Source organism: Lepidochelys kempii, chromosome 4, assembly GCF_965140265.1.
Source record: "Lepidochelys kempii isolate rLepKem1 chromosome 4, rLepKem1.hap2, whole genome shotgun sequence".
Classification (NCBI taxonomy): Eukaryota; Metazoa; Chordata; order Testudines; family Cheloniidae; genus Lepidochelys; species Lepidochelys kempii.
Genome location: NC_133259.1, coordinates 84,565,294 through 84,593,266, shown reverse-complemented (window position 1 = coordinate 84,593,266; position 27,973 = coordinate 84,565,294). Strand labels below are relative to the sequence as shown.

Below are 27,973 nucleotides of genomic sequence, written 5' to 3'. Positions count from 1 at the left end.
CTGGTTCTGATTTAATCTTCCATAAAAGCTGAGATCAGGGGAGTCAATACACGCAACAAGTACTTGAGATCTCTTGTGGAGTGGGCCTGGGGTTTGAAGTTAGTGATCAGGGCTATAGATTTGGAGCCAAAACTAGAGAGGGAGCAGAAGAGCCAGTAAAAAAGAAAAAGAAAAATCATTGGTGCTCATTTAAAAACTGCACACCCAGCAGATTAATCAATGCTCAAATCCTGGCTAACACTCAGAACTTGTATTGCAAAGCAGAAGGAGCCCCTCCAGTATAAGCTTGTGAGCATCAGCTGAAGAAAGCTCAAGTATCTACAAATGTGAATATGTAAAAATTCACAGGAAAGAACTTAACTCAGACTCACAACATGTACTTATGAACTCATTCAGTGTATCTGTAACTATTTACCTGAAGAAGAGCTCTGTGTAAGCTCAAACGCTTGTCACTGTCACAAACAGAAGTTGGTCCAATATATTACCTCATTCACCTTGTATCTCTAATATCCTGGGTTAATATCCAACATGACTACAATAATACTGCATTCTGTTTATATATCTATATTCATGATGTATATATTAAACTGTGAAGATATTCCAATATTTATATCAAAGTACGTTAATGGTTACTTTATCATAATAATTTTCTTAGTTTAAGGGTTATGTTAATCAATGAAACAACCTAACTGTAAGTTAATGTTTTTTCAGTGAAAATTAACTTCCTGTAGTTGTGACAAACATGCAAAAGTGTTATATCTGTAGGAACTCATGTCGGGACAAGTCTTGCTCTCATTGATGTCTGCTGCAAAATTCTCATTTATTGTAGTGGATGTCGGATATGTCCCTAAATGAAATAGCCATATGCAATCTTCTAACGTGTTTATTCACTTGTCATTTCTATTGATTATTCTAACAGTACTAATGCAAATATGGTTCTTTTATTCAATAGGGTATCACATTTGATGAGTTCAGATCATTTTTCCAGTTTTTGAACAACCTAGAAGATTTTGCAATTGCAATGCAAATGTATAATTTTGCAAATCGTTCCATAGGACAAGGTGAGAATTATTACTTTTTTGTTAGTAAGTGATTAAAAACAGATCTTTTGTGCAACTTGCAGTCCTGCTCTTGTCCTAACAATTTTTCGTCATAACTGGATATTACTAGGAAAATAGGCTATAACTGTATCACTGAGAGTTTACTTGATATTTGAAAATAAAAATACATCTGCTGTTTATCAGAAGATAGTGCTGTCTTTTTCACCACTTTCGGTGAACACTGTCATTTAAACAGATGCCATCAGTGCAAACTAATTTAATCATTCTTTTTCCTTCAAAAATTGAAAAATATTTAGCTGAATTTGATTAATACTGATTATTTCCTTATTTTGCTAATTCATGTTTTATTCATATGCCTAGAGATCTGTTGTAATTTTAGAAGATATTATACATACAACTCATAGACTCTAAGGCCAGAAGAGACCATCGTGACCATCTGCTCTGATCTCCTGCACATCATAGGCCACATAACTTCACCAACTACCTCTTGTAATAGATCCATAATCTCTGTCTGACTTACTGAAATCCTCAAATCATGATTTAAAGACTTCCAATTACAGAGAATTCACCATGTACTCTGCTTTAAACCAGCAAGTGACCTGTGCCCGATGCTTCAGAGGAAGGCAGAAAAACCCCAGGGTCTCTACCAGTCTGACCTGGGGGGAAATTCCTTCTTGACCCCAAATATGGCGATCAGTTGGACCCTGAGCATGTTGGCAAGACCCACCAGATAGACACCTGGGAAAGAATTCTCTGTAGTAGAGCCCTCCCGATCTATTGCCCTATCTATGACCATTGGGGGTATTTGATATTAGCAGTTACAGATGGACCGCATGCCAATGTAGGCAATCTCATCATACCAACCCCTCCATAAATTTTTCAAGCTCAGTCTTGAAGCCAGTTAGGTTTTTTGCCCCCACTGCTCCCATTGGAAGACTGTTCCAGAACTTCACTCCTCTGATGGTTACAAACCTTCATCTAATTTCAAGCCTCAGCTTGTTGATGGCCAGCTTATATCCATTTATACTTGTGTCAACATTGGCACTTAATTTAAATAACTCCTCTCCCTCCCTGGGATTTATCCTTTGATATATTTATAGAGAGCAATCATATCTCCCTTCAGCCTTTGTTTGGTTTGGCTAAATAAGCCAAGCTCCTTGTATCTCCTCTCATTAGTAGGTTTTCCATTCCTCTGATCATCCTAGTAGTCCTTCTCTGCACCTGTTCCAATTTGAATTCATCTTTCTTAAACATAGGAGGCCAGAACATCACACAGTGTTTCAGAGGTCTCACTAGTGCCTTGTATAATGCAATAACACTTCCCATCTCTACTGGAAATACCTCACCTGATGCATCCTAGGATTGCATTAAGATTTTTCACAGCTTCATCATAATGGCAGCTCACAGTCATCCTGTGATCAATCAATACATCCAGGTCTTTCTCCTCCTCTGTCACTTCCAACTGATACGTCCCCAGCATATTATCAAAAATGCTTGTTTTTAGTCCCTAAGTATGTGACCTTGCACTTCGCACTATTAAATTTCATCCCATTTCTATTACTCCAGCTTTCAAGGTCATCCAGCTCTTGTATAATATTCTAGTTCTCCTCCATACTGGCAGTACGTCTCAACTTTGTGTCATCCACGAATTTTATTAGTACACTCCAACTTTCTGTGCCAAGGTCATGAATGAAAATGTTAAATAAGATTGGTCCCAACACCAATCCCTGACAAACTCCACTAGTGACCTCCCTCCAGCCTGACAGTTCACCTTTAAGCATGTCCTGCTGGAGTCTCCCCTTTCATCAGTTCCTTATCCACCTTTCAGTTCTCATATTAATGTACATCTTCGCCAGTTTAATAATTTCCATTGTGAAACTGCATCAGATGCCTTATTGAAATCCAAGTAGATTAGATATACTGCATTTCTTTTGTCTAAAAAATCAGTTATCTTCCCAAAGAAAGAGCTCAGATTGGTCTAGCATGATCTATCTTTTATAACACCTTGTATTTTATTCCAGTTACCTTTTGCTTCTATATCCTTAACTACTTTCTCTTTCAAAATTTGTTCCAGGCCCTTGTATACAGTTGAGGTCAAACTAATGGGCTTATAGTTTCCTGGTTCGCCTTTTCCCCTTTCTTAAAAATAGGTACTATATTAGCGATTCTCCAGTAATAGGGTAGGACCCCCAATTTTACAGATATATTAACTCCCCTCTATACCTGCCCTCCATTAATATTATCCTCAAATAATCTTTATAATCTTATTTCATTTGTTAAAGGAAATACATACATAAGTGTAGATTTGGCCTTGTATTTGCAATACTTACAACTTTCAAACAGGTTTCAGAGTAGCAGCCGTGTTAGTCTGTATTCGCAAAAAGACAAGGAGTACTTGTGGCACCTTAGAGACTAGCAAATTTGTTTGAGCGTAAGCTTTCGTGAGCTACAGCTCACTTCATCGGATGCATTCAGTGGAAAATATAGTGGGGAGATTTATATACATAGAGAACATGAAACAACGGGTGTTAACATACACACTGTAATGAGAGTGATCACTTAAGGTGAGCTATTACCAGCAGGACAGCGGGGCAGGGGAAAAAACTTTTTGTAGTAATAATCAAGGTGGGCCATTTCCAGCAGTTGACAAGAATGTCTGAGGAACAGTGGGGGGTGGGGGGAATAAACAAGGGGAAATAGTTTTACTTTGTGTAATGATCCATCCACTCCCAGTCTCTATTCAAGCCTAAATTAATTGTATCCAGTTTGCAAATTAATTCCAATTCAGTAGTCTCTCGTTGGAGTTTGTTTTTGAAGTTTTTTTGTTGAAGAATTGCCACTTTTAGGTTTGTAATCGAGTGACCAGAGAGATTGAAGTGTTCTCCGACTGGTTTTTGAATGTTATAATTCTTGACGTCTGATTTGTGTCCATTTATTCTTTTACATAGAGACTGTCCAGTTTGACCAATGTACATGGCAGAGGGGCATTGCTGGCACATGATGGCATATCACATTGGTAGATGTGCAGGTGAACGAGCCTCTGATAGTGTGGCTGATGTGATTAGGGACTTCAAAAACAGACTCCAACGAGAGACTGCTGAATTGGAATTAATTGTCAACTGGTGGAAATGGCCCACCTTGATTATCATTACAAAAAGTTTTTTCCGCCGCCCCGCTGTGTATGGTAACACCCATTGTTTCATGTTCTCTATGTATATAAATCCCCCCACTGTATTTTCCACTGAATGCATCCAATGAAGTTAGCTGTAGCTCACGAAAGCTTATGCTCAAATAAATTTGTTAGTCTCTAAGGTGCCACAAGTACGCCTTAACTGACAAACAGTTTCCACATGTGTCTCAGTTCCTTCTCATAGTGCCTATGGGATACAGTTTTCCATGTTTGGCTTCTGCCCAAAGATATGGGGAGGGGGGTGCGCGCAATGGCTCATAAAAAGCCCTTAGTGAGGGGGTGCATGTTTCATAAACTTGAACAGTTGATTGGATCATAAAGTTATAAGCAACTGAAAAATTGCTTCTAAATATACTCAGAAGTATCTGCTTCTGATCAGGCTCAATCTTTCATCTCCAAACTTGGGTACACCACCTAACATGTGTACCGATGGGGCTTTTGTCTTTGGACAGTGGATCAAAGAAAGAACTTGGAGGGGAAGTGCCACCTAAATCTACGGTGCCTTATATATAATACAATAATATAGTGCATCAGATCTCTGTTATGATACACTTTCCAATTATGTGATTACACTCAATATAATATATTTTGTAAATTGCAATCTATGAACTAAATTCTCTGCTGGTGTAAATTAATGGATTTCAATTAATCTGCAGCAGTTTTCACCAATGAAGAATCTGAGACTATTTTTTTTTCCTATACAACTTTCGATAGTCAAGTATATATAAAATCATCTATAATCATGTAACTAAAGATAGTATGGCAGAGCTGAGAAATTCAACTGTAATTTGCATATATCCTTACTTTTGACTGCTTAAATGTGCAAACATAACTTAGCAATAACATCATTTTTGCATTTCATTACATATGGTTCACTAGGAAAGTTTATGCTGAAGAGGCTATATCACATCATGTAAGCTTTTATGATATATCCAGAAATTAAAACACCTAATATGACTTCTGTGTTTTACTTTTTTCTTTTGATGTATTGTTTACATAGATGAATTCAAGCGTGCTGTGTATGTAGCTACAGGCCTGAAGCTTTCAGCACATTTGGTGAACACAGTCTTCAAGATCTTTGATGTTGACAGAGATGACCAGCTGAGTTATAAAGAATTTATTGGCATTATGAAGGACAGATTGAATCGAGGGTTCAGGGTAAGAATGTTAATATTACCTTTATTTTAATTGACTCAGTATTGCCAAAGTAGTGAAAGTAGCCTGTGAACTAACAGCTAATTAAATCTTTATATTTTGAAAGACTTAGGAAACAGTCTGGAAGATGAATCTCTTCCTGATTTGTAGAAGTTTGTTGTTCTGGGAGAACCATAGATAGGGGATCAGGCTGTGCCTTTACAGTACAGGACCACCTCAGAAGTGCAGAGTGCTCTCCTGTACACGCTGCCGTTTCTCCTGGCTGGTGTGGAGTGGTGTAGGGATGGAGGTTTTAACGGGTACTGTGTTTGTGCCTGGACCATTGACAGGGGAGAAAGGAGGAAGGTGCCTTCCACCTCAGGCCTTGTGTATCTGTGCAAAGGCAGTTACTGACAATGGGTGTCTGCAACAGATACAGTTGATCAAGGTTTTAATTAGTGAAGTTAACTATTAGTGAAATCATGCTGAGCATGATTAGCTGCAAGTGTAGCCATGGACCAAACTATATTTCTATGTTCATCACCAGTTGTTAAGACTCTCTTTTCAGCAGCAGCTGTGGGGCTTGGAGTTTTTTGTTTGTTTTTGTATAAACAAGGTTATTGTGGCCCAAATCTCCTTTTTGATCATATAGGTCTGTATCGAGAAGATTTAAAGTCAACATTACAACACAGGAAGATTGGTAGAGAATAAGAAATCATTTGCTAAAAGCTGTTGAAGAAAATGAGCCTGTAAATTGACTTTAGAGCTTTGCCACGGGGCAAATCTGTAAAACTTACTGCTCTGTACTCTCTTCCCACTCCACCAGCAAAGGAAGAAAATTTTGGGAGTGTCAAAGTTTAAAGGAGAATTTTTAAATAACATTGGACAATTGGGACCTACACCTGAACATCATTGCATAGTGGTGTTTATGTGATTGCATAGCTATTTTGCTAGACTTATGAGTTGATTTGGGATTTAGAAATAACTTTAGAATTTATTTTTAAATGGAGCAGTTAGAAAAATTAATGCATCATTTTATGACCATATGAAGTCACACATTTTTCTTACTGTTTTTATACAGCAATATCACAAATTATTTATTTAAATTTAGTTTTAAAATGTAATATGCTCTTTTCAAACTGACAATATAACCATTTAGATACAAGCTTTAAACTCATATATAAAGAGAGTACAGTACTTGTTAAATTGAAATTTGGTTTTGTTTTTTCATACTATTTTAGCCACTGTATTACTCACTTTTAAAGTAGAATAGATTTCTAAATTGACTAATTAATGTTAGGTCTTGTGTAGAAGGTGATGTTGAATCTCGTAGGTGACTTGGCTTTCTTTGTTGTATTTTGCCCCATGAAGAAAACATGTTGATGACATTCCTTCAGAAGCGGTGACACATATGTATTTCCTGCTGATGCTCAAACCATAATTTTTTTTCCTGATAGTGTGGAAGTGTAGTTGTTTTATAACCATTAGAAGATGTTTAACTGCATGATTAACTATGTTAACTAATTGTAAATGTGTCGTATATGTTAACTTAAGCAGTGCATAGAGTAGTTACTAAATAATTATTGTGAATATGGAGTATATGTATGCTTCTTTTTAACATTATTAAAAAGCAGGACAGAAACCAAATATAAGCTTTAAAAGTCACCTTCATCAGACACTATTTTGCTTTCCATATACCATGCTTTCCTTATAGGCAACTTGAAAAGCTCTTGGTTCACAAAATAGGGAGTGTACTGCACACACTAGGCTAGATTGTGATATCTTTACTCAGGCTGAGTGGCACCTTACTCCACAAGTGATCCCATTGGTTTCAATAGAACTACTCTAGGAATCAGGTGCTACTCACTGTATGTAAGGGTATCAAAATTTGGTCCCATACTACACGGACAACAATGATATAGTCACTTTTATTTTTTCATTTTATTTATTTATTTTTCTTACAATGGTTATAACTACCCATTGCCTTGTCATATGATTCCTAAAAAATATATTATTTCCCCGGGAGAGTAACACTCCAGGACACACTCAGAAATAAACTTCATGGTACGATTATCTGTTTTTAGCAAGGTTTCAGAAATAATACAGAAAACATGTCAGCATCCACCATGGGTAAGTAATGGTGTCTGTTGTAAACCTCTTGCAAAACTCTCTCTTCTTTTTTTTAATAAAGTCTAATAAAACACAAACAAACATTACTGAGTTACAGAATGTAAAGGAAAAAGGGCATAGCATGTAGTGCCTTACTGCTTCTTAAGTGCCCAAATTGGCAGGAAGTATCTATGATCTTTCAAGCTGCAGAAGGTTGCAGATATCACCTCTGTAGCCAGGATAATTTCTTTCCAACTAATTTGACCTTGTGGAATTATACAGTATTTATTATTGGCAAAGCAAGTACAGTGTAACTCTTTAACTATGATTATAGTCACATTTATAGTGTGCTGAAACAGTCGTCTCATGCTAAACTGAAATTAACATATAAGTAACAAAGCTAAGAGATGGTAGGAGGGAAAACAGCACAATTAAGATAATAGATTTCAAGAAGTCAGACTTTAGCAAACTCAGGGAGTTGATAGGTAAGACCATGGGAAGCAAGTCTAAGGGGAAAAACAGTTCAAGAGAGCTGGCAGATTTTCAAAGAGACATTATTAAGAGCACAAGAGCAAACTATCCCACTGCGTAGGAAAGATAGAAAGTATGGCAAGAGACCACCCTGGCTTAACCAGGACATCCTCAATGCTCTGAAACTCAAGAGTCCTACAAAAAGTGGAAACTAAATCAAATTACAAAGGATGAATATAAACAAACAACGCAAGCAAGTGGTGACAAAATTAGAAAGGTCAAGGCACAAAATGAGTTTAAATTAGCTAGAGACATAAAGGGTAACAAGAAAACATTCTACAAATACATTAGAAGCAAGAGGAAGACCAAGGATAGGGTAGGTCTGTTCATTCAATGTGTGTGTGGGGGGGGACAATAACAGAAAATATGGAACTGGTAGAAGTGCTAAATGACTTTCATGTTTCAATTTTCACCAAAAAGTTTAGTAGCAATTGGACATCTAACTTAATGAATGCCCGTGAAAATTAAGCAAGATCAGAGGCTAACATAGGGAAAGAACAAGTTAAAATTTACTAGACAAGTTAGATGTCTTCAAGTCACCAGAGCCTGATGAAATATATTCTAGAATACTCAAGAAGCTGACTAAGGAGATAGCTGAGTCATTAGCAATTATCTTTGAAAAGTCATGGAATATAGGACAGATTCCAGAGGATGGGAAAAGGGCAAACATAGTGCCCATCTATAAAAAGGAAATAAGGACAACCCGAGGAATTACAGACCAATCCGTACCCAGAAAGATAAAGGAGCAAATAATTAAGCAATCAATTTGAAGAAACCTAGAAGATGGAACCTAGTCAGCATGGATTTGTCAAGAACAAGTCATGTCAAACCAACCTAATAGCTTTCTTTGAGAGGCTAACAAGGCGTGTGGATGGGGGGAAGCAGTAGGTGTGGTATATCTTGACTTTAGTAAGGCTTTTGATACTGTCTTGTTTGATCGTCTCATAAACTAGGGAAATACAACCTAGATGGAGCTACTATAAGGTGGGTGCATAACTGGTTGGAAAACCATTCCCAAAGAGTCGTTATCAGTGGCTCACAGTCAAGCTGGAAGAGCATATCAAGTGGGATCCCGTAGGGATCAGTTCTGGGTCTGGTTCTGTTCAATATCTTCATCAGTGATTTTGATAATGGCATAGACAGTACACTTATAAAGTTTGCAGACGATACCAAGCTGGGAGGGGTTGCTAGTGCTTTGGAGGATAGGATTAAAATTCAAAATGATCTGGACAAACTGGATAAATGGTAGGGTGAAATTCAATAAGGACAAGTGCAATGTACTCCAATTAGGAATGAACAATCAGTTACACACATACAAAATAGGAAACAACTGCCTAGGAAGGAGTACTGCAGAAAAGGATCTGGGGTCATAGTGGATCACAATCTAAATATGAGTCAACAGTGTAACACTGTTGCAGAAAAAAGCGAGTATCATTCTGCATTAGCAGGAGTGTTGTAAGCAAAACACAAGAAGTAATTCTTCCGCTCTATTCCACTCTGATTAGGCCTCAACTGATTATTATGTCAAGTTCTGGGGGCTACATTTCAGGAAAGATGTGGACAAATTGGGGAAAGTCCAGAGAAGAGCAACAAAAATTATTAAAAGTCTAGAAAACATGATCTGTGAGGGAAGATTGAAAAAATTGGGTTTGTTTAGTTTGAAGAAGGGAAGACTGAGGGGGAACATGATAACAGTTTTCAAGTATGTAAAATGTTGTTACCAGGAGGAGGGAGAAAAATTGTTCTCCTTAATATCTGAGGCTAGGGCAAGAAGCAATGGACTTAAAATGCAGCAAGGTAGGTTTAAATTGAACATTAGGAAAAACTGCCTAACTTTCAGGGTGTTCAAGCACAGGAATAAATTGCCTAGGGACGTTGTGAAATCTCCATCATTGTACATTTTGAAGACCAGATTAAACAAACACCTGTCAGGGATGGTCTAGGTAATGCTTAATCCTGCCTTGAGTTCTGGGGACTGGACTAGAAGACCTCTCGATTCTAGAAGATCTTCCAGTCCTAAGATTCAATGAAGTGGTTTCTTAATAAATATAATGATGTGTTAAGTCCATAGCAAGTTTTGCAAATTCCATTTGCTAAGAACATAATATAAGAAAGGACATACTGGGTGAGACTAATAGCCCTCTAGCCCAGTATCCTCTCTTCTGACAGTGGCCGGAACTAGATGCTCCAAAGTAAATGAACAGTACAGGGCAATTATCAAGTGATCCATCTGCTGTCATCCCCAGACCATGGGGTTGCATCCATGAACAGCTTGGCTAAGAGCCACTGATGGACCTATCCTCCATGAACATATGTAATTCTTTTTTTAATCCAGTTATACTTCTGTCTTTCATATAAGCGCCTGGCAATGAGTTTGACAGTTTGACTGTGCATTGTGTGAACAAGTACTTCCTTTTGTTTGTTTTAAACCTGCCTATTCATTTCATTGGGTGACCTCCCTTGGTTCTTGTGTTATGTGAAGGGGTAAATAACACTTCCCTATTCACTTTCTCCATGCCATTCATGATTTTATAGACCTCTAAGATATTCCCCCTTAGTCATCTCTTTTCTAAACTGAACGGTCCCAGTCTTTTTTATCCCTCCTCATATGGAAGTTGTTCCATACCCCTAATCATTTTAGTTGCCCTTTTCATAGACTTTAAGACTTTAAGGGACCATTATGATCATCTAGTCTGACCTCCTGCACAACGCCGGCCACAGAATCTCACCCACCCACTGCTGTAACAAACCTCTGACCTACGTCTGAGCTATTGAAGTCCTCAACTCATGGTTTCAAGACTTCAAGGTGCAGAGAATCCTGCAGCAAGTGACCTGTGCCCCATGCTGCAGAGGAAGGCAAACCCTCCCCCCACCCCTCCCAGGGCCTCTGCCAATCTGCCCTGGAGGAAAATTCCTTCCCGACCCCAAATATGGTGATCAGCTAAACCCTGAGCATGTGGGCAAGACTCACCAGCCAGACACCCAGGAAAGAATTCTCTGTAGTAACTCAGATCCCACCCTATCTAGTGTCCCATCACAGGGCATTGGGCATATTTACCTCTAATAGTCAAAGATCCCATCATACCATCCCCTCCATAAATTTCTCCCTACTTTTTCCAATACACCTTTTTTGAGATGGGCTAACCAGAACTGCAGCCAGAATTCAAGGTGTGGGCATACATGGATTTATATAGTGGCATTACGATATTTTCTATCATATTGTGGATCCCTTTCCTAATGGTTACTAACATTCTGTTTGTTAGCTTTTATGGATAAAAGAAGACTAATAGCTTCTGCTGATACAATATTTTATATCTGCAGAGAAGTATTTGGCTGGTCAAACTTAATGAAGATCAAATTTCAATTTATAAAGTCCAGATGCAGTGTTTTAATATTTTAATGTGAAATACCATACATCCATACACCCTCATAAGTCGCATCAGTCTTTGTTATTAGTTAAAAATATCTAGTAAGAAAAAGTAATAGAAACTAAATAACAGCAGGCATCTGTTTGGAGTGTGGCTTTTCTAGATGGCATTTCTTTTTTGTCTAATGTAAATAATACAATTATTATTGCAATTATAGATGATTCCCTACAATCAGAGACCCTCCTGTATGCTAGCTTCTCATATTAGTTATAAAACCCTGCAGTTTTTACTGTAGTTTTTCATAATGGCCAAGTAAGCTTCAATTTGCTACATTTTAGAGACCCTGCAATTGTACCTTTTGAATTGACATGTCATGTGACTGTTTTGACATAGTAATGATGATTAATAAAAGTAAAAAATCCTCTTAACTTTGAGTGCTGCCTTGAAAGGAAAAATAATATTCTGTTCTTTTGATTAGTTGTTAGAGCAATGTTTCCTAATAATTGAGATTGTTTAAAAATTCTGTTTTATTGGGGATGTTTTGCCTCAAAGAAGCTTATGGTTATTACAATTAATAGTAAGTATTTTAGCACAAAGTGTTCTGTGGCCACATTAAGCCTGAATAAAGCAAATGCACTTAATAAAGCATGAGGCTAAGTGAAACTGGAATTCTAAAAAGATTCTGCCAGGACTGTAGGTTTTGCTCTATAAAAGGGATCGTTCACTTGAATGTCAGTTAAAGGACAGAAAGTTATGGGGTTGGAGAGAGGACCAGATACTAATCTTTATACAAAATTAACAAGTATACACAGTCATTTTCTCTTCCATTGTCTTACACTGTCTACTTGTCTAACTGGGTTACTTAACACTATAAATTAGATGTCTATAACAATTAAAACATTATGAAAACTAAATTTCCAGTACCTGCCTTCATAAATGGAATATTTAAGAAACTAGCATAGACCTAAAACAGTTGACTGTCTAATAGGTTTTATATTATATAAAAGAATTTATATCTCTTTTTCAAGTATGGGACTTGACATTAAAAGAAAACTGTTATAACCTGAGAGAGAGGGTTTAATTTGAAAACCGTTTTTGAGATAATCTGATGTATTTAACTGCCACCCAGTGGTCAGTCAGAATATTGCCATAGGTTTTTTGTTAAAAGCTTGTACAAATATTATATAGTAGGAAGGCATAACAATGAAAACTGTTTTCCTTGTTTTTTGTTTGATTGAAGATAATGATTTTCATATATTTTATTTTTAAAACTGTAATGCTAAACCATTTCCCTCTCCTTTATAAATTTTATCTTCAATTACAATTCATTTGAAATATAAAGACTGAATGATAAAAAAAGTTTTACCTATAATTGACTATTTACTCTGACTAACTTCTAGCTATTTGTCGTTTAATCCCCATTCTTTTGTATTTTCATGCCACTGTTGTCTTATGCTTACCTCTGGCTGCCTTCACATGTTGTCTGCATATGCACACTTCTCCATCTTCTGCTCCACAGGGATACAAAACTGTACAGAGGTATACCACTTTCAAAGCCTGCGTGAAGAAGGAACTCTATAGCCGATAAGTTACGGTATGTGTTAGCTGCTTAGTCTTTCTAAGTGTGCCAGCATGCTGATGGGAATGGCTGCATGTTAAACTGCCACTGTTCTGTTTTGCCATTACAGAATTAAGGAATAGATTATCAGAATGTGATCATCATAGTATTTTACAAGGTCATATAATTCTATTTCAGGCTGTCATTGTTTTGTTGGCTTATTGCTTTGTTTGTACTGTATTCAAGAAAACGCTTCTTCTCCCTCTCCCACAGCACAGATTTTGTGAGTTTCTGTTGGTATTTTCTGTCTGTTCTGTAACTAGTTTTATTCATGCTTCAGATAACTCTGTATGATATATATGGTACTAAAGACATCTATAGTAAAGGTAGATTTTCCCTTCTCCCACTGAGAAATGGTTATTTAATTTAATTCCACTTTAGTTTGAAAGTGTACATATTTTTAATAGCTTGGTGTATTTCTAACATTGCTGCTTGAACTATCTTTCCATTGAAAGTGTGTGTTCATGCTTTTTTGTGATTTAAGGTCATAAATGCCATTTTTTTTTCCTTTCTGTACATAATAGACTCATAGATATTAAGGTCAGAAGGGACCATTATGATCATCTAGTCTGACCTCCTGCACAATGCAGGCCACAGAATCTCACCCACCCACTCCTGCAATAAACCTCTCACCTATGTGTGAGCTATTAAAGTCCTCAAATCATGGTTTAAAGACTTCAAGGTTCAGAGAATCCTCCAGCAAGTGACCCGTGCTACAGAGGAAGGTGAAATAATAATTGTATAGTAGCTACTCATGGGGCATTAACAACTAGTTTAGGTCCCAAACATAGTTTCATGGGGGGGAAAGGGGCCTGTTAGAATCTGGCCCTACACACCACTGTACGATCACTAGTCTGTTGCAAGTGGAAACAATTGCTAGGTCCCATGTGCTTCCAAACCAACTGGGTCTGGCTAGAGTGTAGTAACTGTTTTAGCTCTGGAACCGTAGGCCAGACTCGGACCACCTGTCTTATGTCCTTCCTTGGAACATGAGATGCTGCCATCCAGCTGCCATAGACTCTGAAATCAGAGTCTGAGGCCTCCCAAACAGCCCACTCTCCATCCACAGTCATTTACACACACTGCTGTAGAGCTCCACCTAGGCTCTTAGCTTCTAGTTTAACCCACTTGGGAACAACATAGCAGGAAAGCAAGGAACACATGCTTAGCAATAGAATTTCTTAAGCATAATTACTTTACACTTAAAGCACTTAAGAGTTACAGATCTTTGAAAACCACAAAACCCCTTGAGAAGCACCCTCCCTTAGGCTGATCTACCCTTCCTGTGAGTCTGAGGTTTGTCAGTGTTTCAGGCTGCACAGAGTTCCTCCTCTCCTTTCTCCTTCAAGTTGTTTTTACTTGTGGCCATTATCATTCCCTGCACAGAGCAGAATGAGGCCACTGTCTGTTAGCCATTTACTCAGACTGAGAAGCTACATGCCCACCAGTCATGCTTCCCCCTTTTCCCCTTCAGGACCTTGTGTAGAAAGCCCATTGTTGCAAACAAAGTTGTTGGCCCCTGATTGGGATTTTAGTGGCTCTTAAGGGGAACATCTATATAGCAGTTTGTCATTCCCCGCTTGGGTAGATGTACATGCTCTAGCTCTGCTTGAACTAGTGCCTAAAAACAGCAGTGTGGGCATGGGCAGCCGCTCAGGCTAGCTGCCTGCGTATGTGCCCAGGGACTCAGGTGGGATTGTACTCGGGCAGCTAGTCTGAGCCAACACCCGTGTAGCTGCAGCTATGCTGCTAATTTTAGTATGCTAGCTCAAGCAGAGCTAGTGCGTGCAGGTCTACCTGAGCTGAGAATTATACCTCCCAACTGCTGTGTAGATGTACCCTTAGTGTTAGTCCATCAGCAAGGTATCCAACACCTTTGCTGGACAGAGCCGCTCTCAGGAGTGTAGTACAATAGGTTATCTTTGGGTATGTGCAGGCTTGTGCTGTCTGTATCCAAAATTTCCACACACACACACAAGATAGAGCTCAAAATTTGACTCAGACATATCCCACACTGTCACATATGAAACTTAGAATCAGTAGGACTTTATTTCCAAAAAAGAAAACTACATTTTGGTTACACTTTGTAGTTTAAAAATCCTATGTGTGGGTCCAACCCAAATACTGCAGTATTGTGTTAGTGCCTCAGAACTGGAAAGTAACTCATTCTAAACAGGCAAAACTCTAGTTTCTCTGCACAAGTGAAGTGACAGGTGAAGTGGTAAAAACAAAGTGATTTTTAAAATTCTTTCAATTTAATAATCTAACTGGTTAGTCACACAGGGTAAGAATTATTTTAGATTAATTTTATCTTCACATCACCTCTAAGGCTCACTATTTTGATTCCCAGTTTGGTAACCTGAGCATTATCTTTCTTTCCTTTGTTCCTACCTTGTTCAATCTCTCGTTAACTAAAACCCCAATCCTGCAGTTTCTTCCAGGAGTACTTTGTTTTCTCTTCCCCAATAGTCCTTATGCATCCTCCTTTTCCTGTACTGTTATATGCCTTGACATACCTTTGTTTGTCTCTTTATACTTTAGACTGTAACTTCAGGGCAGGTATCAGGTCTTAAATAGATTGGTAAAGTGCTGTACATTTACTGTGCCTTTTTAGTGAGTTTCAATAGTAAGTATTTACCAAATTGGAACAAAATGTTATCACTCAGAAGAACTCCAAAACATTAATATTAAACCTAGTAAAATTCTGTTGATATGAGAGGCTTTGTGCTTTAAGCATCAAGTATAAGTGCCCATACTCCCTGAAACCAGAGTTTTAAATCCAAGCAGAGTTAATTCATCCTTCTGACATAGTACACTGCATGGTATTCAGTTTATCTATGTGTAGACTCTTTCAGGTGAGACTGAAAAACTGAAGTCCTGTCTGATGTACCTGGACATTCTCTTGGGGCTTCTTGCAAGAGTTGGTCTTTTAACCTTCTTTGCTGAAGCTAAAACTCCCCCTTCCCTTAATGTGCACCAATTGGTTAATGCCCTCGACCCTAGTGGCAGTTGCATGTCAGTAGTGATGTATGAAACATACCATATGTACTTTGTGAGGTAATTTTAGTTCCTTTTGGATAAAAGATGTTACATTCATTTATAATACTAATCCATGTTATGAAGATTGTTGAGCTGAAATTGAAGCAAGCTTTGGCCAACTTTATTAATTAAAAACATAAGTGATGTGATTTTGAGCCTGCTGCTCTGAGAGTTGTCTTGGGGACAATAGAACCTGCACTATTCACACTATACGTATTATTGAATGAAAGTGAGTTTATATACCCTTTTAAAAAGTCATTGCAAAACTAAACTACAGAATAATTGAAAAGAGAATAAAGGCAGAGCCATTAACCAGTGTGAAACTGAACATTTATTTCAGAAAATTAATTAATTTAAACACCAACCTCATGTACAAAGAAACACATAGTATGTCTGCAATATAAAAATCTGCCATATAGATCACCCAAGGTTAGATGCAATATGATAACTCTCAATTTTACTGTTGTTCCAAATATAAACGTAAAGACTTTAGTCTATACTTTGATATGATTTGTATGGTAAACTTAGATCAGTAATAAAAGATATTTAAATATTTGGCATGCTTATCACTGATTATACCACACTTGGAATCTGTACCCAAAAAGAAACAGAAGCACATTCTGCTATGTGTTACATATCTCTAAACTGCACTAATGACATTTGCTTCACAGCATGAAGCATGCTACCCTTATAATAAATAATGAAATCTGTCTTTGGGGAACAAGATCCAAACTTCGCCTGGTTCAAACAGTTAACAATAGTCTTGCAGATTTTGTCTCTCTTTCTCTGTGGCTGTCCCTGCAAGGCATAGCACGTGAATTAGCATCAGTAGGAGTTCATTTGGTTGAAGAGGAAAGGGGACAAGAAACTGTTAAGAAAAGACAATGGAAGACTGATATTATAAGTGTGAATTCTAAAAGCTAATTTATGTTTTCTTATTCAGTTTCTTATCTAATATAAATGTTTTATACAAACAAGATTTAGATTTGTCATGTGGTAAAGGTTTTAAAAACCTTTAATTTCTATGCATTCCCAATGTACAATTCTCGTAATAAAAGGCTATCTTTTTATACACTTAAACTCGACCATCATAACAAGCAATATTAGGAAAACCAGATAATTGTCTCGGAAACATTGTTGCTAGGTCTTTTCTCTGAGGCAGGCAAACTGAAAGGTGAGCAATGACTTCTCTTTACTGATTGTGCAGAAAACTGGGATTACAAATCCAGTTTTAGTGTTGTGTGAACAATAGTCTTGTAAAGTAGATGGATTATATTGGATAAAAAGATTGAATATAGTAATGACACAGTTTATTTGGTTTATTGTTTAATTCTCTCAACTATTTTTCACTCATAATTTTAGAGAAAATTTTAGATCATATTGGATTCATAACTGAAGAAAGTCTAGTTTTAAGCTCTGCAAGGAAGAATCTTACACTGCAAAATGTGCTGTACTTCAGTCAGTGTTTGTTACACTGGGGTATTTGTTATTTGACTGCTGACTATGGACTGTGTTCCCAGCCACGTAAGAGGAAGCTAGCATCTCCCATTTCTTCTAGAAAGCATATTGACATTACGCCTCTCAACACAAGTATCAGCTGCCAGAGCCTTTCCCTGCTGCCAGAGTCTTTCCCACAGCTTGCTTTTCACTGGGAAGTGTAACTACATATCCCTGACATGCTGCCGCCAGTGGTGTGCAGTGGCAGCAGCGGCTTATTTGTGATGGTAGCTACATTTACTTCAGATCAGATTTGGAAAGGCCATGTTAAGAACCTTCAGAGTGCACGTATGAAGCTTTTCCTCATCTAAATGTGCTGGATTGCAGGCCATCAAACTAGATAAGGTAATTTTTCATCTTGGAAGTTCTCAATTGAGGGCCTTTAAAAATACAATACGAGACCCATTTTTCTTTTCATACATTTTACAAAGGGGAAAATTGGGTTGTGCATCTAAATACATAGAGTGAGTATATTAAATAGTCTAAAAAAAACCAAGACAATACACTCACTTAGAAAAGGGTGAAAACATTGGAGAGTGTGATTTTTAGAGGCAAAAATTCTCCTAATTTGATATACTGAGACTAACTACAGCAGTGCCGGCACATTAGAAATACATAGATAAATGGCTAGAGTAGCTTGGTTTATAAGTGTATTTTAAAAATATTGAATTTATGCCCAGGAACAATTGATGAATTTATCTTACAAATTTAAAAGTAAAGATAAATCTATGGTTACCTTGCCCCTCTAGTACCTGATCTTTTGTTTATCGTTAATGTATGTAAGTAAATTACACAAGATGCATGTGACCAGGGAACTAAGTAACAGACTCAGTGATGTGTCAGAGGTCACACAGGAAGTCTTGCAGAACAGGGAATTGAACCCTAGGCTTCTGGGTCCCATGTTAGAGCCCTAACCACTAGACCAGGGATCTCAAACTCCAATCACCAGGAGGGCCACATGAGGACTAGTACATTGGCCCGAGGGCCGCATCACTGACACACACACACCCCTCCGCTGCCCCCAGCCCTGCCCCCATTCCACTCCTTCCACGAGGCCCCGCCCCTGCCCCACCTCTTCCCACCCCTTCCCCACCCCCATTCCAACCCCTTCCCCAAATCCCTGCCCCAGCCCCGCCTCTTCTCCTCCTCCTCCTCTGAGCACGCGACTCCCCACTCCTCCCCCTTCCTTCCCCCTGGAAAGCACTAAGCACCACCAAACAGCTGTTTGGCAGCGGGAAGTGCCTGGAGGTAGGCAGAGGAGCGGGGATGCGGAGCACTGGGAGGAGGGGGTGCAGGGGGCGGGGAGCTTGGCGGCCCGCAGGAAATAACTCCAGGGAGGCACAGGGAGCTTGGCGGGCCGCAGGAAATAACCCCGCAGGCTGTGCATTTGAGACCCCTGCACTAGACCATCCTTGCTCCCTATTCAGCCTACTCTCTTCTGGGTATTTGTCAATGTCTCAGAACTGCAGTACCATTCAGCAGAATAGTACTTTTTTATTGGATGCTCCAGGATTGAAATAACAGAAATCTCATCGTTCAGAATTGACATAACAGTGCAAGAAAGTTTGTGTATTATCTGCCTTCATTTTATACTTGGCTATAGCCATTGCCATGAGTCTTCTACAAGCACCAAGATATTTTGGTATTTTTATTTTATTGTGTAAAAATGTGAACCTTTTGATACAGCTATGAAAATGAAGAAATTATCTTAAAAGCAGGAGACTTCTGAACAAAAGGATATGTTTTCATTTAGCTACCAATATAGACTAAGTTACTGGGTGAATACTAACCATGTGCTTGTGATGGAGGTGCAGTTCTGGAAACTGCTTACTTACCTTCAGACAGATCCACAACCATGCTCATGTGCAAGGATCTGCATATCAGACCTGAAAAAGAGCTCTGTGTAAGCTCGAAAGCTTGTTTCTCTCAACAGAAGTTTGTCCAATAAAAGATATTACTTCGCCTGTCTTCTCTCCCTAATCTGAGGATTTAGCACTTCCTGGTTGTAGTAATGAAAAATTTACCTAGTTTGTATGAACACCTGTAAAATATAATCTAGTGGCAAGGAATTTAATGCACATTGTCTGTTTCTAATTCTATACTTGTTCATTTTTAACAGGAGACCCCAAAATATGGTTTGAAGGATTACTATGTTTGTGTGACGACTGTAACAAGCGAACATTTAAGAGAGCTCTGGAAGCAATTTCGGAGTCGAGATACGCTAGGATAAAAAACTGAAGGAAAGAAAAAACTTCAGCATTTGGTTGCTACTATTTTTCCTAGATATTGTGTGTGAAAAACGACATAACACAGGTAAACTATGTAGCTTTCACTTGCAGCACTATGCACTGAATCACCATTGGGTTTTTTCACTTGATTTGCTGATCTATTCATGGATTTTTTTCAACCACTTTTTCAGTATGTGTTTTGTTTTAAGGGTTGACTTACACTGTCATCTGGCCTATAAAAGTATATGTTAAAGAATGTGTATTTAAAGAAGTGTGTTGTTTATATTTATTTTGAGATGTGCCTTTCATTTAAAGAATTTTTTTTTTCATTCTGGTGAATGTGCCTTTTGGCAGTGGTGAAAAATTATTTCCATGTGGTGGGGATGTGAATTTGTTTTTAGAAAATGAATATTATATGAAATTTGTGTTAAAACAGGGATGAAAATGCACTTTGTAGCAGAACAGTTGCATAAGTGTGGAATGTACAGGTTGTAAGTACTCATGAGTCAACAAAACTGTCATTTAAAAACAACTATAAGTCGCAGTTGTGATATAGGATAATGTGAATTATTGATTGCTGTTAATTAAGAGGTACTGATGTCCAACAGCTGTAAGTCTTACTGTTATAATCTTACTGATTCAGTTTAATAAAATTTCCTGATTTTAAGATGTCTAATTGTGTACAATATAATGAAAATAAAATGGCAAAGTATTAGCTAATATTTGTATCATGTTAGGTAATACAATGCTACTTAATATATAGCATTGTGTTTCTGTAACTTTTTTGCCAGAGTACGGATTTCAGCTTAATTATGTATTACTTGTAATAATGCACTTTTCATAAAATTTGGGCATGGTATGGGGCAGAAATTAATCCTATCCAGTTCTGCTAGACTGGCATGCAGTACTGAAAAAATATTGCCCCCGGGGTGTGGCTTTAAAAAAATTAAAAGGAATGCATGCAATAGCACAGAGCTACAGCCAGTTACAAAATGTTACAATGGAAAATGTAAACACCATGAGACTTTGGAATTCTACCTGAATCAAATTCTAGAATTAAATAATAAGTTTTAATACAGCTATGGGTTATGCAAGCAATCTGTAGCCTCCCTGGCCTCATGTCTGTAGATTTCTATGTTGTGAAGAATGATTTTGTTGTTGTTTTGTTGTTGTTGAATTAGGCCCTAAAAAGTCATGATTAATGGAGCACAATTCTGCTTGTTTTTACATATCCACAGTCTTTTTTGTTTGGCTGCGGGGGCAGGTTTGCCTCAATGTAGCAATTGCATTTAAAAGTTTTGCACTGCTTTTACAAGGGGCTACAAGGCTGATAGCATAAAGTAAATAAAACCCTAATACTAACTCACTTTAACACACACGATTTTAATGTAACTCTTAGGAAAATTTATTGAATATGAAATTAATCAGTATTGACATAAAAGCAATCTGTGCATGAAAACGGATTATCTAATATTAATCTATTTACATTGTTATCAGTTGTAAAAAAAAAGGTTTGGTTTAGTGGTGCAATTCAGTCCTAAATCAGCTATTAGGCACAACATACTGTTTTTAATCTTTCATTGTTATCACAAACACAACAAAGAGTTTTATTCTTTCATCATGTAGAATGTGGCTGTCTGTCACTCAAAGACCATATAGTATTTTTAAATGCATGAATAGAAAAGAATATGTTTTCTTCTATGTTAATAAGATTAAGTTTCAGGACTAATCAATTTACAAAGGTTTTATTCATTTTTTTAATTGACTTTAAAAAAAATTTTTTTAGAATTTCCACTTTCAGAAATATCAATGTTAGAATGTTTTCTTTTTACATGGCTTATCTGGCTTTAGGTAAAAATCATATAATAAGAAAATACTAGCTAGAAAAATGTCAGAAATATTCTACTGTAGACAGCATTTCCGTGACAAATACTCAGGCAGTCCCTACTGCACTCTCCTCTCACAGCTGACAACTAGAAAATCAAAGAGATTTGTACTAATGCTGATAGGCCCTGATGTTGTAATTAACAGTATGCAGTGGACTGCTTTTTCAATGTGCAATCAATTGCAGGACCAATCACAATGTATGTAAAATCTTGGTATCATTTTTCCAATTTGTATTTTTTTCTATATGGTGCCTAAGTACAGTAGACTGGCATAAAATAGAATATAGTACTGTCAGAGTAGTTTATAAGACTGTGCTTTCTGCTTTGTTTATTAGTACAATAACAATAAATTATGTAACAGTACACTAATATGAAAAAATATGCTTGTCATATTCTTGTTTATCTCAAAATAAACGCACTTGAAACAAACTAATTTCCTTTGTTGCAGTGCAGATGAATCAAATTATGGGCTAGCTTTAGGGGTGGGCGGACTAGGCGACTGCCCACGGTGCCATTCTAAGGGGGGGCGCCTCCAGAGCAGGGGTTCCTTTCCTCCCCCTGCTACTTGGCTCTGCTGCCATCTGCAGCCAGCTGCAGCTCCGGCCCCACACTTTGGAGCAGCCTCTGGCCAAGCTGTTCCCAGGGGTCTGTTGTGCAGAGCGGGGCAGTGGGAGGCTGATGTTGGGGTGTCCCCTTTCCCCTACCTGTGTACCCGGTCTCCTCTGAGCTGGGGTGAGGGTAGTCTGTACTGCTGCTTCTGAGTCAGGAGTGGGAGCTGCTGGCCGGGGCTGCTGTCTGAACAAGCCTTCAGACTAGTGAGTGCTGTGCTTAAAGTGACAGTGCGCTGTCTCTCACACTCCCCCAAGACACACACTTTGTCTCTCTGTCACTCCCCCAACACACACACTCTGTCTGTCTGACACTCTCTCTCTGTCTCTCACACATGCGCACACACACACACTTTGTCTCTCTCTCACTCCCCCAATACACACACTCCCCCCCGCAAATACAATTGTATTATTGTTATTGTTCTTATTACTTCTTGGTACTGCATGTTGAAATGTGCAATGCACATATATTCTCTATAATTTTATTCTTTCAGAGTTCTTTAAGGATTACAGTGCTGTTATTTTAGTTTTTTGATTGGTCTGTGCATTTCATAATTTTATTTATCTCTTATGCTTAAATTTAATTCTTTGAGTTGTGAGTTCTAAAATGCCTAACCTGTCCTGGCTGGAGTAATTATCATTATTACTTTTATTACCATATTGTGTTTTGCCATTCATTATTTAAAATGGTACAATCAAAGAATAGTATCCTTCTAGAATGTAAATTTAGCTTGTACTCGTCTTAGCAGTGCCCGTTTAAAAAACATTAGCTAAACACATAATTTTAGACACTATGCAGATGATCGCTTATTTTCAAATTGTAATTTTAGTTACATCTGTAAAATAACTTAAAATTTGTATGAAAATAGATGCAGTTCCAAGTATGATACAGATAGCAATGATAATGTCAAATGTTAGTGAGGCACGTACATGATTGTGATTGGTAAACATAAATGCCAAAATAATTAGAAAAATAAATCCTCGTTCTTAATAAAAGAGAAATAAACCTTAATCACATATGTTAAAATTAAGTAAATATGTTTTTCATGGAGTGAAAATCAATTAACTACAATAGAGTAGATAACGGCAGTGACCCAGAATTTGTCTGTTAGAGATTTTAAGCATATTTTATTTATTTTTATTTATCTTGACTAAAGATAGTTTACAAAGTATCAAACTTATGTTTCTGATTTCTATGTTAGAGCTCCAGAATTGATACTTGAAGGCTTGAGATTGGGAGTATCTTGCTGTATTATCTCTTGATTGTTCTAAATTTACATATAAATTTAAAATATGGCTTTAATTGGAGTTTGTATGTATTCTTTCTTTCTTTATATAGGAGTTAAATACAGTGCTCCTGTCAGCTAATTCCTAAGTTATTATCTACAAAAATAATCCTAGAGTTTTTAGGTGCCTAACTGGCCTCTGGAATAATGGTTAAAGTTGCCCCACCCTGCCAAAATCTGAAATGGCATCCTTGGTGAACCAAGACTGGCCGGAGGGCTGCAGGAGGGCAATGGGCTCTGTCAAGATTAAGTCCCCATGTGATAGCGCAAAGCTCGCCTTGAGCCTCAGTCAGAGTGCCAGGCACCACGAGCCACCACAGCAGCGCAGAAGTAAGGATGGCCATATACCATGCCACCCTTACTTCTGCACTGCTGCTGGCTGTGGTGTTGCCTTCAGAACTGGAGGCCTGGCCAGCAGCTGCTGCTATCAGGCTGCCCTGCCAGTGCTTAATTTGTGCTGGGACTGAGCTCTGGCACCTCTTTCAATACAAATTAAGCACTGAGGGGAGGCAGCTGGGCCCAGAGGTGATGGGAGGGTGGGGAGCCTGTGGGGGCCAGGGGTGATGGGGGAACACCAAAATACAAGTTCACCCATGCTGCCATTATCCCTAAGGTTGGGGTTGCCAATTTTGGTTGGACATATTCCTGGAGGTTTCATCACATGACATAATCTTTAATTAAAGACTAGTCTTTAATTCCTAAAGTCTAAAAGTGATAGGCAAAAAGTCAGAGTTAGTTACCAAAAGAAATAAAATATAAGCACACGGTCTAAACTCTCAACCCTATTAGACTGGACAACAAGTAGATTAAGTAGTTTTTCTCACCCGACTGGCTATTGTAGTCCTTAATATACAGGTTTGTTCCTTAATCCTGGGCCAATCTCCTGTGTTGGAGACTTGTCTTCTTCTCAGTGTCTTGATTGCTTGCAGCATAGGTGGGGGCAGGAGAAGGTCCCAGTATGTATCCGCTCTGTTTTATACCCTCAGTCCATGTGCTTGGGGAGCACAAGTTCAGGCATGTCTGGGGGGCATTGCTGAGTCACCCAGCAAGGTTGAGCAATTCCACTGGTTTGGCCACATATAGGTGAGTCATTGCATTGTAGCTCCCTTGCTGGACAGTGGCTGTTGATGGGTTGTTTGACACCCTGCCTGGGCGTTGGTTACTTTCCTTGCTGTTGCCTCTGGGGAGCAAATATCTGGCTGATTCCCCAACTTACAGCATGTTTTTAGTGACCACCATACAACACAGTTCTCATAACTTCATATGCATTAATGATACACATCTACGGATAGAGAAATTACTTTCAGCAGATCATAACCTTTCCCCTGATACCTTACAAGGCATGCTATATATATATAAGATCACAATTATATGAAAATGAGGACTATGGGGGTTACAGTACACTCCCCCAAGGTATAGAATGTCACAGGATGTATATGCTGTCCTGCCACAGAATTTTGCACAGAGAGGGAGAAGGTTCCAGGCACATAGGTAAAGCAAAGCAGGACAATGAGAGATGCCATCTGGTGGGGGTGCACCCTCTGGATAGGGAGCAGAGGTGGTATGCTTGGCTAAAGAGATCATTGCAAATAGACTGTCCCCAATTGGCTAGCAGCCTGGAAAATGTATGTGCTGCAACTAAACAATGTGGAGGCACCAATAGAGGGCAAGGTTTGGACTGAGGAGCTTGCTGAACTGTTAATGTTGACTTTTCAATCACTCTTGGTACACTGGGGAAGTTTCAGAAGACTGGAAGAGAGCTAGTGTTGTACCAGTATTTAAAATTAGTAATGGGATGACCTGGGTAAGTATAGGCCTGCCAGTCTGACTTTCATCACAGGCAAGATAATGGAGCGGCTGATACAGGAGTTGATTAATAAAGAATTAAAAGACGGTAATATAATTAATGCCAGTCAACGTGTGTTTATGAAAAATAGATTCTGTCAAACTAACTTGATATCTTTTTTTGAGGAGGCTAAATTTGGTTGATGAAAGTATGTGGTGATGTGATCTACTTTCATCCTCTTAGCCTTACAGCAGGTAGTTACATGGTATGTGCTTTGTTTCAAGACTATGGTTTCTGGCTGCAAATGATGAACTTCATCCAGCTCACTTCAGTCCTGTATTCAGGAGACACAAATGTCTCCTCTCCCATAAACCTCCTCTGCTGCTGGGTCACATACTGTGCCTCACTCACCTGACCAGAAATAGAAAATAACTAACATCTCTACATGGAAGAGGGGTTGAAGCTTCAGGGCAGAAAGCTGACTCCAGAAAAACTTCCAGGGAACTTTTACTTTGCTCTCACCCCACCGTATTCATAGATATTTTTTTAAAGGCCATCAGGGACTATTATAATCTAGTCTGATCTGCATAATACAAGCTATAGAACCTTACCCAGTAATATCTGCATCGATCATCTGTTTTAGAAAGACATGCAGTCTTAGTTTGAAGACTCCAAGGGATGGAGAGGTAAACTGTTACAATAGTTAATTATACTCATTGCTATAAAATTCTTCCCTATTTCTAGTATGAATTTGTCTAGCTTCAGTTTTCAACCAGTGGATATTGTTATGCCTTTTTCTGCTAAATTAAAGAGCCCTCTACAATCTGAAATCTTTTCCCCATGTACACTTCTTAGTCTTCTCTTCACTAACCTAAATAGATCGAGTTGTTTCCATTTTGAGACACTATCTAAGAGTCTCAAAGGCATATCCATGCAATTAAAAATACAACTTTTGCCATAATACTGAATATATTTACTAAATCTGAAAAATAGATTTCCAAAGAGTATAATCTTCCCAACTTTGAACATGACCATTTGTCATAACTTCCTCATCATCATCTTCCATTCATTACCTCTCACTTCTGAAATCCCTCACAATAAATGTACCAAACAAATTATTCTTTGTAATTATTCACTCTGCTCTACAGACAATGCAGTACTACAACGTCAACCAGTTTTACAAGTTTATAGAGAACTGGCTTCAATGTAAAGTCCACACAATTCTAACTACTTGCAAACCCTGCCCCATTGGCCATCATTTTGATTGCTCTTTATGTGTCAGTGTGGAGGCTGGAGTGGGAACGGGGCTGAGCTGAATTCCCAAACATAACAATGTGGATAGATGACTCCCCACAACCCCATGCCTCACTGACCATTTCCTCACTCATCCATTTGTCCCCCACTGCTATTTCTACACAGCACTACCACTACTGGCAGAAAGTTGAAGAGGCAGTGTTGTGCAGTACGACACTGGGGAGGAGAGAAAGCAAATACAGGGACAGAACCGAGAAGCAGGCAGGATCTCTCCTTTCCCTATAGGACCCACCCCACAAAATGGGAATCCCCTGGTTTAAGTAGTGTTCTCCTGATTTCATTGGTATAGTCTGAGATGACCCCAAGAGGGGTTTGTCATGAAGCAAACAAGCCAACTTGGATTGACCATGTCAGACAGGGTGATAGGAAAGTGGTCAGGTATTTGCTAGGGAATCGGAGTAATGACCGAGCCACACATTAAGCGGGGGTCTGCTGTCTGGGTTGCTGGAGGAAGGTTTCTTCCTCTTTAAGGGGTAGAAAGAGGTGGAGTGACTTTGCAGCAGCTGCAGAGTTGGTCAGCATGGGTAACCAGAAGAGAGGGGACATTATATAAGTACATGCCAGGCAGGAGAAGCCCTTGTTTACCTAGACCAGGCAGAGCAGCAAGGACTTCAGCTCTGCAATCTTCATGGCAACCTGTGGTAGCGGGGCAGTGAGAGCAGGAAAAGGGCAGAGGAATCCCCTCCCCCCCATTCCAGTCCACAGAGGAAGAAGCAGGCATTTAATAACAAGTAGGAGAGGCAGAGGAAATTTCAGGCATAGCTCTGAGTCATAACAGATCAGCAAGGATGGGGGGAAGTCCTCACCCCAGTAACAGTTCCAGTACTAGGCAGTTCATGGGAGAAGGGGTAGGGAATCCAGTCTCAGGTTTCTCTCTAAGTTATAGCAGGTGGGGACTGGCTCCCCTTCACAGCCAAGCATAGCAGGCATGCTAGAACAGAGAGGGGAGGGCTTTTCAAACCCAGCACAGGGTGGATGAGGTGGGGCTGGAGAGACCATGGGGGACACACGGGCAAGATGCTGGACCCAGGACTGGGGTTGGCAAATCCCAGGGTGGTCTGTCTGCTTATCAAGTGGATTCCTCTCAGCTGAGAGGTGATGTGGATCCTGGGGAAGCAAACACACCAATGGTGAATTGGCTGCATTTGCAGGTGGGACAGCCAACCAAGAACTGATTCAAGTGGTCCGAGCAGTTGCTTCCAAAATTGTTTCCACAGCACTGCAAGGTTTGCAAGATGCAGTGGGTTGGCCAGAGCTGGGACAGTCATTTGAACAGATTGCAGGATAGCTGAGCAGCACTGCTGGCAGGGGTGAGTTT

The 27,973-nt window shown here is 38.8% G+C and overlaps 1 protein-coding gene across 8 annotated transcripts in view; it reads left to right on the top strand.

Annotated features, from left to right (window-relative positions):
- MICU3 (mitochondrial calcium uptake family member 3) overlaps positions 1-22,085 on the top strand; it is a 149,307-nt gene extending 127,222 nt beyond the window's left edge. For 4 of the 8 annotated variants that reach the window (XM_073341941.1, XM_073341937.1, XM_073341940.1 and 1 more), the window contains 3 exons: positions 953-1,061; positions 5,252-5,409; positions 19,667-22,085. In XM_073341941.1, coding sequence (XP_073198042.1) covers positions 953-1,061; positions 5,252-5,409; positions 19,667-19,777 — 378 coding nt within the window. In that variant the 3' untranslated portion in view covers positions 19,778-22,085. Of the gene's footprint in view, positions 1-952; positions 1,062-5,251; positions 5,410-12,912; positions 12,988-19,666 lie in introns of those variants that run through there. The other 4 variants (XM_073341938.1, XM_073341943.1, XM_073341939.1 and 1 more) reach the window with 1 other exon arrangement.
- The last annotated feature ends 5,888 nt before the right edge of the window (positions 22,086-27,973 follow it).